The 19347-nt window shown below is 46.8% G+C and overlaps 1 protein-coding gene across 2 annotated transcripts; it reads left to right on the top strand.

The window, feature by feature from the left end:
• Positions 1-2119: 2119 nt before the first annotated feature.
• TNFRSF9 (TNF receptor superfamily member 9) lies at positions 2120-18933 on the top strand. 2 transcript variants are annotated; one of them, XM_082230528.1, is made up of 7 exons: positions 2120-3433; positions 4379-4432; positions 5749-5880; positions 6658-6724; positions 6818-6933; positions 9422-9556; positions 16211-18933. In XM_082230528.1, the coding sequence occupies exons 1-7, from the start codon at positions 3214-3216 to the stop codon at positions 16330-16332; spliced, it is 846 nt and encodes a 281-aa protein (XP_082086654.1). In that variant the 5' UTR covers positions 2120-3213; the 3' UTR covers positions 16333-18933. The 2 variants fall into 2 exon arrangements, with proteins under 2 accessions (XP_082086654.1, XP_082086655.1); XM_082230529.1 differs by lacking the exon at positions 2120-3433 and adding an exon at positions 3970-4272.
• The last annotated feature ends 414 nt before the right edge of the window (positions 18934-19347 follow it).

The raw sequence follows: 19347 nt of genomic DNA, 5'->3' as shown, positions 1-19347 counted from the left end.
GGCCATTTTAATAATGGGGTAGGCATTCATAACGCACACCAAAGCTTGTGGGTCCTTGGCTGTACTAATTCTGCTTCCAGTTCTTGAACCACGGAAAGACTTGATCTCATCACCCATGACTGCTAAGCTTTCTCTGCTGAGGAAATTTCTCAAAAGCTGTTTAACGGTCTTGATGCACAATGTCTACCAGATCACATGCTTATTAACATTCTCAAAGAACTCAGAATGGTTAGTTCGACAGGATGGCCTTGCAAAAGCCATGCTTGTTCTGCTCCAGCAAGACTTGTTCTTCTGCATGATTCAGAATTATATCTGTAATGCTTTCCACCACTTTTCCCAGAACAGATATTAAGCTAATGGTCTGCAGTTTCCTAGATTTTTACACAGTGATTTCTAGGATTATCAAAAAAAGATCTAGCCAAAGACTGGTGATACAAACCATCTCAGACATTCGGGGGTGGGGAGGGGTGTGCTCTCTCGCTCCTCCCTGGTTGTCTAGTCCCTTTCAACTGCTTGGCAAGTGGGCTGGGGCACTGAGCAACCATTGGCGGGGGAAGCAGGGTAGCAGTATGCCCCACCTGCCCATGGCCCCATCAAGCCTGGCTGTGCCACTGAAGAAACTATCAAGACAATGTGCTATTAACATATAACCAGAGCAGCACATCACCTGTCCCATTTTAATTTTTTAGCAGCAGTAACATTCACAGCACCTGAATTCTCTGTGCACTCAATCTTCACCCCATGTTTAGTAGCTGGAGAGTCAGTGCATGGGCATTTCAGAATAATTTCTATTAAGAATACAGGCAACTGCACATACTTTTTTCCAAGAGAAAACAGTCTTATTTTCCAAGTTGAAGAAAACAGGTATAAGCAGCTCATTAAAATAAAATGAACATGCCCAACCGGGTCAGTGGTGCCAATGCTTTTTCAGTTAGGATAACTTATCTAAACTGCACTTTACATTTTTGCTTGCATATGTGTAGGTATCATCAAGCAGAAAAACTGCTTTATCTGTTTCAAAATCACAACAACATCCTATTTTAAGCCACAGTTAACAGTTCTCTATCTTCAATCACGATTGCAAGATTACCGCTCATGTTTCTAATCCAGCCCAGTGACAGGAAACCCAACTCCCCTTCCTCCTTTGACATTTCACATACTGTACTTCCCAGCACAGGGCATCATGGTCAGCTTATTATCTGGGGTGGGGGCTTTCTGCTTGCCAGGTGAAGGCAAACGCCTTTTCTTCACAACCACTGGTGTTCCAGTGATAATACGTTTTGGGCTCACTGCAGCCTGATTAAAAAGTGGTTCCCCCAAATTCACGCTCAGATGAAATGTAGGTGTGAAAAACTGAAAGACCACTGGTCAGACTTGTTTGGCCAACGGGTAAAAGAGGGTGAGACCTAGGAGGTCATTGCCTACAAACAAATACAGATTATGCCGTTGTTGAGGCGTTGCAATGAAACGAGACAAGGATGGGGCCCTCACAGTTTACCTGAGCTGAAAGGTGATGGAACTAACTCATGTGAACATGTCTCCTAATTGCAAGGAAGGGTAGCTAGGGATCCCCTAGGAACAGGCTTCAGTAAGCCTCAGGAGAAACTTCTGAGTTGGTGGGAGGCAGAATCAGAGGCAATAGTTCTTTCGCTCACTGCTCACACCATTCTCTGGGCTAGGGGTCAGCAAACATTTTTAGGAGGGGGCTGTCCACTTTCCCTCAGACCTTGTGGGGTGCCAGAATATATTTTTTTGGGGGGGAATGCACAAGTTCCTATGCCCCACAAATAACCCAGAAATGCATTTTAAATAAAAGTGCACATTCTACTCATGTAAAACACACTGATTCCTGGACCATCCACAGGCCGGATTTAGAAGGTGATTGGGCCGGAGAGGCGCCAGGTCTTAGTTTGCCTACCCATTCTCTGGGCTGTGAGAGGACAGGCTGGGACAAGCGGGGGTGTTATCTTTCATGGCTGACCTATCAGGTAATATAGAGGGAGTGGATTGGTAAGGTGGGTTGCGGGGGGGGGGGTTGAGCTAAAAGGTCTGGTTGGCCCACACAGGAGCCCTATTATAATTGGTCTGTGAAACTGTCTCTCTCTCTCTCCCCCCCCCCCCGTTTTTCCTTAGGTGTCCCTGTGTGGGATCATCCTCCCCTTTCCTAATGTAGGAATGACCCTGGATTCAAACTAGGGCCCCCTTTTCTATCTCACTGGGGCTCCTCCCGTAGTTCCTGACACTGGTGTACAGGTTGATGCCTGCTGCCCTGTCTGCTGCCATGGCTGGGTGGTGTCACAGTACAGTGGTACCTCTGGTTATGTACTTAATTCGTTCCGGAGGTCCGTTCTTAACCTGAAATTGTTCTTAACCTGAAGCACCACTTTAGCTAATGGGGCCTCCTACTGCTGCCACACTGCCGGAGCACGATTTCTGTTCTCATCCTGAAGCAAAGTTCCTAACCCGAGGTACTATTTCTGGGTTAGTGGAGTCTGTAATCTGAAGCGTATGTAACCTGAGGTACCACTGTACTTCTCTGTGGAGCACCCAGTTTGGTTTTGACTCCAGGAGTTCCCTCACTTTGGCCCCTGACATGGCCGGTGGGTCTCGAACTCGCACCTCCTGCTTCTCAAGTGATGCAGTGAGCTATGGGAGGTTGCTGTGGCTGCCTGGGTGGGTCTGTTATGCAGTGGTGGCTTAGTGATTTCAGTTGAATTGGCAGCGGTTTGGATTACAGTGATCTGAGGACTTTGCTTCCAAGAAAGCCAAAAAAAAGTTCATGTCATAAAACAGGATATTACTGAAGAGAAAGGGCTCATCAGCCACTAATCAAGGTCTTGTTATCTATCAGTGAACTGGTTCACACCAATTCACCTTATGTCCCTCCCATAGCTTATGGAGGTAATGATTTGGTTTGTTCATGACTTGTATTAATGTGTTTATAGTTAAGTGGTGATATATAACATATTGAGCAATATTCTCCACTCCAGTTATAATAAAAAGGACCACAACAAATTGGTGATGCTATCTTTATCCATCCTTTCATTGCAGCTTCATGATGCACAGAATTATGCATGAGGTGCTTTCTTACCTGTAAAGGTAAAGGGACCCCTGACCATTAGGTCCAGTAGTGACCGACTCTGGGGTTGCGGCGCTCATCTCGCTATATTAGCTGAGGGAGCTGGTGTACAGCTTCCGGGTCATGCGGCCAGCATGACTAAGCCGCTTCTGGCGAACCAGAGCAGCACATGGAAACGCCGTTTACCTTCCCGCTGGAGTGGTACCTATTTATCTACTTGCACTTTGACGTGCTTTCGAACTGCTAGGTTGGCAGGAGAAAAGACACTCTGCGTTGGCTGGCAATCAAATTCGGGTCAACTGCTTATAAGGCAGCTATGCTCACCATTATACCACCAACGCTTACTTCTTACCTGTAAGTGCCCCCAAATGACTCCATTGCCCAAGTCCTCAGAACCCGCCCCCCGTTGCTGCCTGTCCTGCCCCCTCTTTTCCACTCCCTAGCCCAAAGAGGATGCTCCTCCCTGGATTAGCCTTGAACCCTTATCTGCGTTGTGCTGTGTGTGGCCTCTCCCTCCTTCCCGGTGTGCGTTGTGCTGATCCAAAGCAGTGCCCCCCCCCCCGTTTTTGAGTGGGATCCGATCACGTGCAGGCAAAAAGTGCGCATTTGGAGCTCCGGTGCAAAGCCCCACTCCCCCCCCCCATCGCCCCCATGTGAGGTTTGGCGAGAAGAAGGCAAGTGAGCGGAAAATGCAACCGGACAGGTGCTTGGAAGGGACGATGCCCTTGCTGGAAGCAACGTCGTCTAATCTCCCTGGCCCTGCAAAGAAAGGAGTCTAACCTACCCCACCCCCACCCCACTAACAGGCGGCAGCCGCGGGCAGGAGAGTGAAGCCTGCTGGTCCCCTCCAAGGCCAGCTGGAAGCCTTTTGCGCGCAGGAGTGGAAGGGTGCGCGCCCCCCATCTCGCCTTTGAGAGGGTCCTAAGTCTAGAGTCTCTCTCCCTGGCGCTCTCGAGGGGCTGCCCCCGCCTTCGGTGGGGATTCCCGGCCCTGGAACCGCCCCGGGCCCCCCCACGTGTCGCTGGCGCCCCGCTCCGACGCACAAAAGGCTTGGCGCCGCCCCGGCGAAGCGAGAGTAGTCCCTACTCGCCTCTTACGCGCTCTGATGGGGCGCTCTGCTCCGATGCCGCTCCTGCTCCTCACCGTCCTCCTTTGGAGATGCCTCGCCGCCGCCAAGACGGGCTGCGAAAAAGGTAAGGGGGCTCCCCCGGCAGGCGGACAGGTGGGGAGGCTTGGCCGGAGCCCGGCTGACCCGTCAGCCCGCTCCTCTGACGACTCCCCTTTGCCCTTCTCCTCCAGGCACCTACCGGGACGCCCAGCGCCAGACTTGCAGCCCCTGCACCCCGTGCCAAGGTAGGTGTCTCCTCCCGTTCGCGATCCCCACTCCCAGCTGGCGCCTGCTGCTTCCGAAGGGGGCTTCAATTTGCAAACAGGGCGTGAGAAATCCCGAGGGTAGGTGGTGGTGGGAGAGAGAGACTGCCAGCTGATGCTCAGGACAACCCCAGGATGGCTCATGAGGAGACATCCCAGGCTCTGAGCAGGGATGATCTGGACCAATTTCCTTTAGAAAGTGGAGTAATGCTGCCACCTGGGAAAAGGGTATCTGGACTTGCCTCTTCTGCATGATGAAATATTGGCACAACCCAGATCTTAAGGGCTTTTGTTGCTTGGGATGGGGAAGCAGGGTGCAAGGTGGGCGGAGACAGGAGTGGACAGTGAGGGGTGTGGGGAGTCCACAAGAGCTGGGCATGCACAGGAGAGGTGCAATGCAAATTTGCTTGAGAGCAGGGTAGACCGTAAGCACTTTCATGCATCCTCAAGGCCATGCAAACATGGGAAGAGCTGTATCCCATCGCCAGTGGCACATCTAGCTCTGTATCCAGTTTTTACAGTGGCCGGATGCCCCAAAGGGATGTCCTCACAATGAGAAACTCAGTACACTTTCTCCATCTGCGATGCCCAGCAGCTGCTTTTCAGAGCCATACCGAAGCCCTCCCCCGATTTAGCAGGTCTTCCAATGCAAACCGTCAGGAATGTGATTGCAACAAAAGCCCTGCTAAAGCAGAGGGAAAAGCCCTTCATTTTAGCAACACCTTACAGGGCATGGGCGCAGCCAGGATTTATTTTTTTGGGGGTAGGTGTTATGTTGTGGGGGGGCAGAACCGAAATATCTCTGATGCAATTGGTCAGTTAGTTAAGTATTTATATTTATTTACTTGATTGAGGAGCTGCAGCTGCCCCCCACCCCAGCTATGCCCATGTTGCAGGGTGCTTTGACAAAAAAAATTATTAGTTTTCCACTATTAACCCAATTATACAAATGCCAATGAATTCAATTTAATTAAAGAGGTTTCCCGCGGACCGCATTTGACACATTCATATTCTTATCGTTCAAAGCGCCTTGCCCCTGACATCATTGTGATGCCAGGTGATTGACAGGTGGATGGGCCCCTCCCAATTGTCAGATTAACTAGTAACCAAGGGTACTAGTTAGTGGAGACCAGAAAGGCTTTCTCCCAAACACCTTGTCATGCAGAACCCACCTGCTTGCCTCCAGAACTCCTCCTTTGACTCGGTTGCCACTTTGTGTGGCCACAGCTGCTTGATGGAGCCAACGGCCCCTTTCCTCGGGTATAATGTGGACCTCTAAAAATGCATTAACTCTTTAGACAAATATCAGTATGAGCGACGCTGCTCAGAAGACTCCGATGCTGTCTGCAAATGCGCCCCTGAATATGAATGCGGAGATCTAGAGTGCGGCAGCTGCGTCTGTGGTATTGGAGAGGAGTGGAACGGAGCAGGTGAGGGCTTAGGATGGGTAGGAATGTGTCAAAGACTGGAGATATGTCCATGATGTGGCACTGTTGGCGGAGAGACCCTCATGTCACAGACAGGTTGGGTGGGCAGAAAGGTCCCTCTTTGGTTGCTGTGCTTCTGGGGTGCTAGAGGGAGGGAAAGACGATTTGGAGAGATAGAGGAAAGAGGCATGGGGTGGGGAAGGGTGTCTAGCTGACAGAAGATGGAGAAGGGGAGGCTGACTTGGAGGGCGCAAAGGGGAGGATGGGGAACAGAAGGGAGAGGTGCCTGGAAATAAACTTGGGCTGTCCCTAGGTTATGGGCTGTTTCCTGCCATCTCTGGGCACCTTCTTTTGAGGCTTTGGAACATGAAGAAAAGGTGCCGCAGAAATAAGAGAAAGGAATGTGTCCGAGGCTCCACCTCCTCCATCAACAACATCTCACCCCCAATGCTGCCCCCTCACTTTCCAGTGACACCTTACAAGTGTTCTCTGAGAATCTAGTGACCCTGTTGAATATTAGTCAGCAAAGAGGTGCTTTCTGTTTTAGACGAAACGACATCTTATAGGGCCAAACTAAACCATTTCCCCAAGCGAGAAGAATTCCAAGGCATCAAAATATATGGGAAATAATGTTACATGCCTTCCTTGCCAGCAGAGGGGGTAGAGGTTTTCAAGCTCTTGTAAGCTTGGTGAGTTTGGGAGTCCGTTTGACCAGGCCAGAGGGCAGGGCTGGGTTTGTTGCCTCACTTCCATTAAGTAACCCCCACCTGTTCCTCAAAGGTTGCCAAGAGTGTCCTGAAGGGAAGTTTAAGGCCTGGATATCTGGCAAATGCCAAAACTGGACACAGTAAGTCCTTTAAAAAACCCAGCAAAAACATTTTTTCTCTCAGTATCATAGTTGCTGGTGTGTGTTTTAATGGGACTTTGTGATTGCCTGCAGATGTCCAGCTAATCAGATCTCAATTCCTGGGACGGCGAAAACTGATGTGGTTTGCAATACGACAACAGAAGGCCCTACAAAACCCCCGACTTGGCCGGTTTTAACGAAGGAGACAGGTGAGGGTTTGCGGCATCTCTCTAAGTGCTGAACGACCAGCAGCTTGGCAGACGTCACTCAGAGGGCTTTGCTCTCTAGGCAGAGGAGGGTGGCAAAAGGAAATAAGGGCAAGTCACCCTCTACTGTGTGTCACACTAATAGTCACTGATGGAAATGCTTGTGATTGACATTGGAGACCTGGCTTCTCTCTCTCTCGAGAGGAGAATAACATTTGCTAGAACACTCAGTTGATGCACAGTCATTTTGCAGCTTGGTTTGGGGGGATTTATTTTTGGCAGCTGTTCTAGTTTCTGAATTGCTGGGTTTGACTACGAGCTGCTTCAAGGACCCTAACAGGGTGGAAAACGTATTATTACATTTTTTTGTTTTCTTTTTTGTTTAGCTTCTAGACTGGTAAATCATCCTATTTCTACACCTCTTTTTGTCTGCTGCTCCTGCCTCTCATTCTTCTCCTCCGATTCAGCTCTCAAGTGGCTTTCTGCATGCAGCGACGTAGCTAGCCGCTCGGGTGCCTGGTGTGGGGGCATGTCCTGCGGCTGGGGGCATGGCGATCCACCCATGGGGGCAGGGCAAGCCCCTCCAACGCTGTAGGGCGGCTGAGCGGCTGAGGGAGAGGCAGTAGGCAGAGGCAAATCCCACACTGCCATCTTAGGCAGCGCAGAACCTAAGCCATTACATCACTCCTAAAGTTTTGTGAGCCCAATTTTTTTAAAAAACTCATTTTATCACACCCCCCTCAGTGATGACACCTGGGGTGGTCTGCACCACCCACCCACACCCTTCCTCCGCCACTGTCCTCATGGCCAGAAACAGTACACACTGGTCCTCCACAGCTATCCTTGGTCACTCTGAAGCCCCCTCAGTTGACGTTCTCGCATGCTCAACACTCTTGGAATTTGTGGGTCAGCCGTGACTCCCGCTAATTGATTTGCGACCCTCAATTAGCGATTTATGGCCGCCCGGCACACTTTCGCTCCGCAGCTCTCAGTCACGCCTCAGCAGAGTTTCACACGGCGGTGTAAAACTGTCACGTAGTTTGGCTTAGCTTCCAGACAAACACACACAGTACAGGTTTGTCTATTTACAGCTGTTTATTCCAACAAATCTCCGGAAAAACCAGGACTGCTTGCAGCCATTATAAGACTGCTTCCTTTCCCCTCACAGCACAGAGTGAGAATGACAAACTCCTCCCAAGCTCCTCCCAAGCTTCCAAAACTGACGTCAGAATGCTGAGGCATCATGGGAACAACTTAACCTGTTAAGTTCCACATCCCACAAACACGACCACCTCTTTTCACCCTGGAGGTCATAGCGACACATACCGTATTTTTCGCTCTATAAGCCGCACCAGACCATAAGACGCACATAGTTTTTGGAAGAGGAAAACAAGAAAAAAATATTCTGAATCCCAGAAGCCAGGACAGCCAGCTGGATCGCAGTGCAGCGATTTTGCTGGCTGTCCTGGCTTATGGGATAGCCACGCGCGGCCTCTCCCGGGGACAAGGGGAGTCTTCACCCCCTGTCCGGGAGAAGCTGCGCACAACTAAAAGGCTCCCCCAAGAGCCGCGCTCCCTTTAAAGAGCGAGCGGAGCGTGTGTGTGGCTCTTGGGGGCTTTTCCCTGAGGAGGGAGAAGGGTAGCCCTTCTCCCTCCTTGGGGAAAAGCCCCCAAGAGCCGCATACACGCTCCACGCTGCTCTTTAAAGGGAGTGCTGAGCAGAGCCTCCCGCCTGCATTCGCTCCATAACACACACACACATTTCCCCTTACTTTTTAGGAGGAGAAAAGTGCATCTTACAGAGTGAAAAATACAGTACCTGAAATGTTCAAAACTCCATGCTTAGGGTGATGATGAGTTTCCATTGTGGGCTGTAAGAACAGAAAAAATGTTTGCTTCATTCAGGAGTTCAAGTGAGGGCCAGGTACCCATCCGTTCCGAGGCAAAATACAACACCAGCCTCACAGCCTTCTAGAGGCTGCCTGCTTTGAAATAATGACCATCCATTGTTTTGGTACACAATTAGTTATGTTCACCTCTCCTGGAATGAGTCACATTTTCTTGGTAGATAGGTGTGCTTGCCTCTGAGCATTTTGTTACAGCCACATCCTGGGTTGGAGGTCTCGGACTCCTTTGTGCCTCCATCTTGGACAAAGTGGTGCCACTGCTGGGCACCTGGTGGACTGGGCGGGTACTGCCAGGTACCTGGTGCTAGAGATCCCAGAGCTCTTCCCAGGCAGCAGGCCTGTTCCCCTATGCAGAGCTGGAATACCTGGTTTTCTCCTTAGGCCTCGGATAACATGGATATTTCTTCCTAATACTTGTTCCTAAATGTAGGTTTAGTACTACTTGTCCTGGGGCAAGTATTCAGTGGTGAAGGAAGGCTTTTCAGCCTTGTTCTCCTGAGCCCAAGCACACCTGTAGGACTTCCTACAGGAGCTCGGCTTAGTTTTGGGGCTACTTCTGAGGGATGCCTTCTCCTTGTTTTCAGAGCAGGACAGCCATCTGGTCTCCATCAGCATCGCCTTGGCGGTAGCCTTGCTTCTGTGCGTGCTGTTCCTGGTGCTCTTTTGCATCATCTTCAGATCCTGGGCTCGAGAGAAGTTCCCGGCTGTGATCCTGAAAGGTAAGACCAAGGCGCGATCCTCTGCCAGGAACCTGCTCTCTGTTCCCCCCTCACACACCCCAATGGGGTGCTTTGTCCAGGGTGAGTGGGGGTCCCCATTGCAGCCATTCAGCATTCCTGGGTCACTGCAGCCTTTTGGTTTTCTGGCCATTCAAACCCTGGCTGGTGAAAGGGCTGGACTTTCTTTCTTTCAGGATTCAGAAAGACAAGCCCTGTGTTGTTTTTTTAACCTCCCAGGTTGCGGGTTCAGCTGGTCTCCTAGCAGCTCAGGGCTCCCAGGAGGAAAAAGAGACACACTGGAGAGCAGAACAGTGGAATGGTCTCCCTTGGGAGGTTGTGGACTCTCCTTCCTTGGAGGTTTTTAAGCAGAGGTTGGATAGCCGTCGGATGCTTTAGCTGCAATGCAGAGGGTTGGACTAGATGGCCTTTGGGGTCCCTTCCACCTCTACAGTTCTATGACACTTGAAATAAGCTTTAGTCTAGGCCTGATGCATCTAGGAAGAAAAGCTTTCCTTGGGGCCGTTTCCCCCCTGAAATATGTTGGACCTGGAATAAATATTATTTCATTTTTAATAAAAGTATTTTTATTAAGTTTTCATCAAAAGTAACAAAAACAAAAATAAAAAACAAACAGTAACAAATGCAATAACATCCACAAACAAAGAAAATTATACATAAAACCATATCAATTCCATAAAGTGGGATTCTCCGAATCCCATGACTTCCCTCTCGACCCCCATTCCTGGTTCCCTAAATTTCTTATCAAATGCATATCATTACTACTCCAATTTTTTTCTAACCTCAGATTTCCTATACTACTAAAATTACAAGTATTCTTAAAATCCTGCCAATGTATTTATCTGTTTACAATACTTTTGCAAATACATAATGAACATTTCCAATTCTTTTTAAAATTTATTGTCATCTTGATTTCTGAGCTTTCCGGTTAGTTTTGCCATTTCAGCATAGTCCATTAACTTGGTTTGCCACTCTTCTTTAGTGGGGACTGCTTCTTCTTTCCATCTTTGGCCTAACATCACTCAAGCGGCCGTCTTAGTATACATAAACATTTTTTTTCCTGATCTTTTGAAATTTCCACTCCTACAATACCTAATAGAAAGCCTTCTGCTTTTTAAATAAAGGTTATTCTAAACATTTTTTTTCATTTCATTATATATCATTTCTTAATTTTTTTTAACCTTCCTACACTCCCACCACATATGATAAAACGTACCCTCTGTTTCTTTACATTTCCAACACTTAAATGTTATTTCAAATGCCTAGAGTTTCTCTCTCGCTTTCTTTTTTATTTTTTGTTTTCATAATAATATTTATCAGTTTTCAATTACAGCCCAATAGTTCATTATAATAATACCAATGTATAATACAATTATTAATACCAATCGTTCAAATACCAAATTGTGCTAGATTTGATGGTTTGATGATTTTATTTCTGCATTCCATAATCTTATTAATTTCAATTACATACTGGTCATAATAATAATCCCTTATACAACAACTGCAATATTAATAACTTCTATTTGTGTGGACACATTAAATGATTTATAAAACTACAAGTGAGGAACTCAAACTATATCCTTGTTCTTGCTGTGTGTGGCAATTATTTTGTCCGTGGTGTTTCTTCCTGTCCTTGTAAGATGTCATGTCTTTATTTCCCCTGGTTGTTGCTGTTATCCATCATGCCTTGGGCAGAGCTGATATCCCATTGTTGTTTCAGAGATTTCTTTGTCTCTCTGTCCTGTGCTTCATTGTTTTGCAACTTTAACAACAGCTGCAAAAGTCACTCTGTCCCAGTCAATATTACCTGTTGTCACCATTTCCCCTCTCAGCCTGGGAGGAAGAGCGGTATGTCAAACTGCAGATGACTCAGTAAAGAACCTTATCAGTTCCTTGGCAGTTCACAGACTCCTTTCATCCTTCCTTCCAACTGTATATGTGCAATTATACTTCCAATTATATTAAATTACAAGTCCTCTTAGCATTATTCAGTTTGTAAATAATAAAGGATGGGAAAGAGTCAGCTCTAAGTTTCCATTGTACGGTAAACCTTTTGCAATATAGAGCTCCCCTCCCTTTTTCCTTTTTTTACACACACAGTTCCGTTTGATATTATATTCCATATTTATAATCCAATTTCTTCCATCCTTGCATGTACTATACAAATATAGCTTGAACTAACAGTCAGAGGAGGGTTGCTGAATCATAAATGCAGAGAATAAAATTTTAAGTAAAGAAACCATAGGCTCCCCTCCCCCCCACCGTCTCTTGCACCAAATGAAGTTTTATTTCAAATTCAATCCTTAAAGTCCTTGCAGTTGTTTATGTTCTGCAGTTTGTGATCTCATCTTTGCTAGTACAACGCCTGTACTTTAGTCGAGTTAAGCTCTAATTAAGGGGAGAAGCTCTGCTTCTTAATGGCTTTTCAGCAGACGAAGTGCTTTTGCACTCAGCACCTCCCTGCCTCCCGCAATCCATGCCGGAGTGAGAGCCGGGTACCAAGATGAACTGCGAGTGAAGCCTATTCCCCCCTGTCCCTGGGGGGAATTTGCAAGGATAATAACCCTCAATCATCCTTGCTTTTCCTTTGCCAACGATTTCATGTTGTCGTGGGGGCTGCCTCCATTAAGGCAGAGTGGAACCAGAAGCTATCTCTCTCTCTCTTTCCTTCCTAACCAAGGGCTGAGCCACCCCAACCACATCTCGGGTCACCCAAGGGATATGTCCCCAACCCCACAGGAGCACGGAATGTGGTAGTGAGCCCACAGCTCATCTGCCTGAAAACCCCTGCTTTCTAAAAACAAAAACAGGATTAGCATATTCGGGGCCACTAAGGCACATCTGGAAGGATGTGGGCTTATTTTTCAGAATCTGCCGAAGTCAAAACAGGGTGTCTGAAAATGGCTTTCAGAGCCTGGAGTGGGGGCTAGGGAGGCCTTGTTGCTCTGCAGAGCAGCCCTTCTCCCTCCGCATGAGTGCCACACCAGACTTGTGCAAAATTAGCCCAAATCGCAGGATATGCGGTGCAAAATAGGGAGGGGAAACCCATCACACTACTTTGCTCAATACATGTCGGCTGCAGACATCAGCATTTCTCAGCGGTTGGGCAACTGATGTGCAGGCAGAAGGTCGCAGCTGCAACCTCCGGCAGCTGCCGCTTCTTGCTTTCCGTGCTTCTGTGGAGAATTTTTAAATTTTAGCTGAGAACAGCCACCACCCAAGGGCCTGCCTCTGCCTGGCCTGGTCCCCCGGTCACTTCTTCCTTCAGGGCCCACCACCAGAAGGCTGTGCTTTGACCCTGTAAGGCACCCATGGCCTTGCGGCCCAGAGAGGTCACCTCCTTCCCTGTTTCACTTCAGCCTCCACACAGCAACACGGCCCTGCCTGTCCGTGTTTTTAGCCAAGGACTGTAGTCAGAGCTGTGGTTACTGAATGAGCTGCTTGGACACCAGTGGAAAGGAATCTCCGGCAACTTAAAGGGCTGCTGTTTCCCTCTTCCCTTTCGTTCATTTTCCCTGCCGCTGTCTTATTTCCTAGGCAGAACGACTGCGTATGAAAAGACAATTATGGGAGAAACCTCACCATGACTGTACTCTCTCTCACTTTGTGTTATGTCACACCGCCTACAGCAGCCGTTTTATGACGTGCGCCCCCAGCGCTTTCAAAAATGTGCCCCCCCGGTCCAAAAAGGTGGGCGACTTCTGCCTTTCAGCCTGCCTCTCTGCTTGAGTCAGAAAAGCCACATCAGTCACTCTCTAAATGTTGTGGGGTCCTCATCGAGCTGTGAAGCCAGATACCAGCACACATTTGTCATTTTGTGGTAGAAAGGAGCCCTTTTCCACTTGCGGCCTCGCCACCGCATAGGTTGGGGATGTGGTGGCCCGTGAAGGCCTTCCTCTTGTCTAGCCAAAGCCTCCATTTAACTCTGGGGCATTTGGGAAGCTGGTTTTGGATTTGAAGAGTGCTGAGGTGGCTTTGAAGCTGATCTCTTTTTTTTTATAGAAATGATATTTATTAGAGGTTTAATGGTTACAGAAAAAAGAAGAAACAATAAAAAGTTAAACATAACAAAACAATACCTTACAATACATCAAAAATAAAATAAAACAAAAAACAATACAACAAAACAACAAGAAAAACAAAAACATTTAAAAACACATCCAATATTTCCGTATCTTTACCTTTCATTTACTTGTTTCATCGACCTCCTCACACCTCCCTTTTTTGTATTCTAGTTCAATTAGCTATTTCAGCAAATCCTTTCCATCTTTCTCAATTTTTGTTCTATAATTTATCTTAACACAATCTAACCTTAAATTTTCCACTTTGGCCCATTAACAATCTGTTTTTGCTTAATTCTTTATAACATTTCTGCTAAAGCCATATAACTTCATTCCAGCATCCTTCTAACATTCATTAATTTTGCAATATTTCTGTAAATATACTTTAAATTTTTTTCCAATCTTCTTCCACCAACTCTTCTCCCTGGTCTCGGATTCTGCGAGTCATTTCCGCCAATTCCATGTAGTCCATCAGCTTCATCTGCCATTCTTCCCGGGTGGGTAGATCTTGTGTCTTCCAATGCTTTGCGATAAGTATTCTTGCTGCTGTTGTGGCATACATAAAGAAAGTTCTATCCTTCTTTGGCACCAATTGGCCGACCATGCCCAGGAGAAAGGCCTCTGGTTTCTTCAGGAAGGTATATTTAAATACCTTTTTCATTTCATTATAAATCATCTCCCAGAAATTCTTAATCCTTGGGCATGTCCACCAAAGGTGGAAGAATGTACCTTCAGTCTCATTACATTTCCAGCATGTATTATCGGGCAAATGGTAGATTTTTGCAAGCTTGACTGGTGTTATGTACCACCTGTAAATCATTTTCATTAAATTCTCTTTTAAGGCATTACATGCCGTAAACTTCATACCTGTGGTCCATAACTGTTCCCAGTCAGCCATCATAATGTTATGTCCAACATCTTGTGCCCATTTAATCATAGCAGATTTCACCGTTTCATCCTGAGTATTCCATTTCAACAGCAAGTTATACATTCTTGACAAATTCTTAACTTTGGGGTCTAACAATTCTGTTTCCAATTTTGATTTTTCCACCTGCAAGCCTAGTTTTTTGTCCAAATTATATGCCTCCATTATTTGATAATAATGGAGCCAGTCTCGCACTCTGTTTTTTAATTTCTCAAAACTCTGCAGTTTTACTCTGTCTCCCTCTTGTTCCAGAATTTCCCAATACTTCGGTCATTTGGCCTCCATATTGAGTTTTTTCTGAGCCTTTGCTTCCATTGGTGACCGCCATCTTGGGGTTTTATTTTCTAACAAGTCCTTATATCTTATACAGACATTAAACAGTGTTTTTCTGACAATATGGTTTTTAAACGCTTTGTGTGCTTTAACCTTATCATACCACAGATATGCATGCCAACCAAATACATTGTTGAAACCTTCCAAATCCAACACATCAGTGTTTTCAAGAAGCATCCATTCTCTCAGCCAACAAAAAGTGGCTGATTCATAATAAAGTTTAAGCTCTGGCAGGGCAAATCCACCTCTTTCTTTAGCATCTGTTAATACTGTGGTGCCTCTTAAATTTTATTTGAGGCTTCTTGCCCTGCCAGACAAATCTAGAGATGTCTCTCTGCCACTTCTTGAAACAGTCCATTTTGTCCAAAATTTGCAATGTTTGAAACAAAAACAGCATCCTTGGCAATACGTTCATTTTTATCACAGCAATTCGGCCTAACAGTGATAACTTCAAGTTTGACCATATTTCTAAGTCCTTTTTCACTTCAGTCCAACATTTTTCATAATTATCCTTAAATAAATTCACGTTCTTAGCAGTCATGTTGACCCCTAAATATTTCACTTTCTTAACCAGTGTTAATCCTGTCTCCTTCTGAAACTTATCTCTATCCATCACAGTTAATTTTTTCTCTAAAACCTTAGTTTTCATCTTGTTCAACTTAAAGCCTGCTACCTGACCAAAATCTTGAATCAATTCTAGTACTCTTTTAGTACTAGATTCTGGCTCCTGTAAAGTCAATACCAAATCATCAGCAAATGCTTTCAATTTGTACTGTTTAGCTCCCACTTGTATACCTTTAACCAATTGGTCCCTTCTAATCATGTTTAGCAAAACCTCCAGGACCGATATAAAAAGCAATGGAGAGATTGGGCGAAGCCGATCTTTTGAGGTTAGCAGGGATTTCTTTTTAAACAAAAAACAAAATTCTCTCACCCACCCCACATTTGTGCTGAAAGACAAATGGAGGGGTGGGTGGGGAGGCGTTTCACATGGTCAGTAGTGACCCTGGCAGGGGTGGCAGCAGCAAGGTTGAGTTTTTGTTTTTGAAGAAAGGCGGTGGCTCTGTGGCAGAACACCTGCTTGGCTTGCAGAAGGTCCCATTCTCCATTCCTAGCAACACCTCCAGTTAAGGCTGCAAAATGGCCTGGGCCCGAGACCCTCACTGCTTGTCAGTCCAGCCAGCCCTGAGCTAGATGGACGGGAGCTTCAGCACAGAAGGCACAAACTGGGAATGGAAATCAGATTCTATCCACAGAATATAAACTGGGGGCCAGCTGAGCAAATCACTTGCCTGTTTCTCTCCCCCCCCCCACTAGTGCCGCTTGGACAGTTGGCCCAGGAGGTGGATGACTGCAGCTACCGCTACCCAGAGGAAGAAGAGGGAGGAAGCAACGAAACAGCAGGGCTGACAGGGCAGCTCATGGAAAAAATCCCTTAGTGAGCCCTGGTGCCCAGGATGCTTCGGAAGATGCGACCTCTGATGGGAGTTTGGGGTGGGTCAAAAGCATCCGGCCTGTCTTCACATTGCTTTGGCCTTTATTATTATTTTATTTTTGATGTGGGGTGCAGGGGAGGGAGCTGGTGAAATGGCCTCGAGGCAGACACCTACACTGCAACTGCCCTTTCCTATTTGAGCGTGTGGCGAAAACCCACCAGTAGCCCTGACCGACCCAAGCAGTAGGTTTTCAGTGGGGAGGACAGAGCAGCGGCCCAACTCTCTCTTCCCCCAGGGCTGCACTCTATCCAATGAGGTCTGCCCCTTCTGGCGGTTGCTTTTATCACTAGGTGTTTTAAGCTGAGGCACCGACGTTTCTTGGGCTGAACCGGCCCGGCAGACCTTCTCTCTTCACCCCATCCTAGCAGAGCTAAAGCCCCCAAGACCCCAGTGAAGACCATAACTTATCTTACAGTTCCCAGACCCGGCCTCCCTACCTCCCACTTTACCATTTTTGCTCAGGGTTACACAGATGACTCACGGCGGTGTGCTCTGCACTCTTTCCTTAACGTGGAGCGGCTGTGGTGACCGCGCCGACGGAAACTTCTGTGACGAACTGAGGTTTGAGGTATTTGATCTGTAAAGGGCACCCAGGCTGGTGAACTGCCTTCTTCCACCCTTGCTCTGCTTGCCTCTTGAAGGATGTGCTATTGCCACATGGGTGTGTGTGTGTGTGTAGAAGGCAGAGATCCGGGACCTGGTTTCTCTCTATGCTACCAACTGCTGGGGATGGAAAAAGCTAAAACGGAATATGAATAGGTGCACCTGTCATCAGCTGCACATATAACCCCCTCTGGAAAGAGTTTGTCCTGCTCAAGGCAAAGTCCAGCAGCTCCTGCTTTAAGAGATACTCACTGACAAACCCAACATCAGGTGCACAAGACAAGTGAGCCAGAGTTGCAAGATGCTCAAGATAGAAAGGCAGCGTATAAAGCAGAGGAACCAAATATGTCTCTGGCCTCTTGTACAAGAGGTTGCATTCCAGCCGTGCTAAAAGCCTCCCTTTTCCACTCTCTAGCCAGGGAAGTCACGATCACAGCCCCAGCATAGGACTTTAGGTAGAACAAGGCTGGCAAAGGGTGTTGCCTGGAGGGACACATTCAGCTGTGGGCCTGGGATGCTCCTTACTCCCCTTCTAGATTAATGGCACTTAGCTATATTTATTTTGTCTTGCCGAGTTCAGTGAAACTTGCTCTCCCTAGGTGGGAGCCCTACAATCCCTAGCCAACCTAGAAGCAGCAGGAAATGGGTGCTGTGGTTTGGATCCCTAGATTGAAAAAAAAAACCCAAACCCAAACAGTTGTTGGTTATGGGTGGCTGTAGCGACACAATGCATCAGCGGATGTGAGCATCCTCCGACACGAGAGGGGTTTGGAATTGCTTCCGCCCTGGGTTACACAAAGTCACCCAGCCTCCTTGTTAACAAAGAGCATTCTCAGCTGCTATTTCGCCAGCTATTGACTTCAGGAATTTTGGGGCAGTATAGGGGAATAGAGCCCTATTCCCCCTCACAGAGCTAATATTCCCAGAGTTCCCTGGGAAGAAGGATTGATAGTGAAAGCACTCTTGAGACTTGTACCTCTGTGAGGGGAATGGTGTCTCCTAACAGCTCTCAACACCGTTCCCAAGTTTCTTTGGGAAGCCATGGCTATTTAACATGGTATGATACTGCTTTAAATGTGCTGATGGGGCCTAGTCCCATCCTATGACTTGTATTGCTTTTAAATTTAAGACAGAATTTAAGGTTTTAACTCTGCTCCATTTTTTAACGTGTTTTTTTAAAAATTAAATATTTCTTGGTTTACCAAAAAAAAAAAAAAAAAGGATTTGGGGGGCAGCTGGGAAGGGCAGAAGAACTGCCAAATTCTGGGGGGGAAATAATGATGTGTGGCATCCCAAAAGCTCTTCCAATAAGGGGTTAGTTATTTGTTCATCAAGGACTGGGACTTGTAGAGTTCCCAGAAAACAGCTCACTTTGCATTAGGCTGACCAAAAGGTGGCAGAATCTGCTAAAGTATGAAGCCCCAAGGCTTTGCTTAAAGTGCTTTCAAGGGCGTTTCGGAGAGCCTCTGTGTATCCAAGTGCCTTTAAATCCACCACTGCAACTGATTTCTCACTGTAAGCTCCTTGTGGCCGGGATCTGTTACCTCATGCTTTGTAAAGCAGCCTTCCCTCATCTGCTGGGGCTGATGCTTCAGAGTTGCATCCCCAAACATTTGGAGGTTGTTGTAAGGCCCCAAAAACATGAATGGTGGCACTGCATAGGCAAGGCATCATGTGTGCTGGTGAGGGTGCATGGAAAGGGGGAATCCAGTTTCTCCCTCAAGATAATTTCACAGGAATTATATATTTTTCACAGGATTTTTTTTTAAGTGATATATTTTTTTTTAACAAAAGCTTTGATACTTTGCATAAACAGTGTTATATATAATATGTGGGGACGACAACATTTTGATATACCTCTGATACAAGCTCTATCTGTTACTTGCTACTGTCAGGCTACGTAGAGATATATATTTTGTAATAAATTAATGCTTTAAACAATTTCCCCGTGCTTTTGTTCTTCTTGAAAATATGAGGTGTGAAAGAGAACCTTCATGGTCTAAGGGGCCTATTAAGCTGAGAGGAAGCTTAAGAGAGAAGAGAATGTTATTTTGAATGTTATTTTGAATGTGTCTGAATATATTGCTTGTTTGCAAAAAACAAACTTTGTCTTGGCACACTTCCCTCACCCCCATAAAGCCCTAGCAAAGCATTCTGCAAAACTCCTTTGGGAGTTGTCACAGAGTTCTAGAGGTTCCCCTGTTCTTTAACTGAGGAAACACCAGAAAATACAGCTTATCTAGGAAAGAAGCAATTGGGAGCAGGGCCTTCAAACCTGTAGGATTTCCCCTGTGGAGCCTTCTCAAATCCCAGAAGATGTGGTCCAGGTGAATGGGTTTACACCCTTCAGGTGGG

Source organism: Podarcis vaucheri, assembly GCF_965113315.1.
Source record: "Podarcis vaucheri genome assembly, chromosome: 7".
Lineage (NCBI taxonomy): Eukaryota > Metazoa > Chordata > Lepidosauria > Squamata > Lacertidae > Podarcis > Podarcis vaucheri.
This window is presented reverse-complemented; position numbering and strand designations above follow the sequence as displayed.

Bases quoted from the DNA above. Each gene is read 5' to 3' on its own strand.
- TNFRSF9 (XM_082230528.1), top strand. From the start codon at position 3,214: ATGACTAAGCCGCTTCTGGCGAACCAGAGCAGCACATGGAAACGCCGT. The intron at 6,725-6,817 runs GTAAGTCCTTTA...GATTGCCTGCAG, and splicing joins AAATGCCAAAACTGGACACA to ATGTCCAGCTAATCAGATCT. The intron at 9,557-16,210 runs GTAAGACCAAGG...CCCCCCCACTAG, and splicing joins CCCGGCTGTGATCCTGAAAG to TGCCGCTTGGACAGTTGGCC.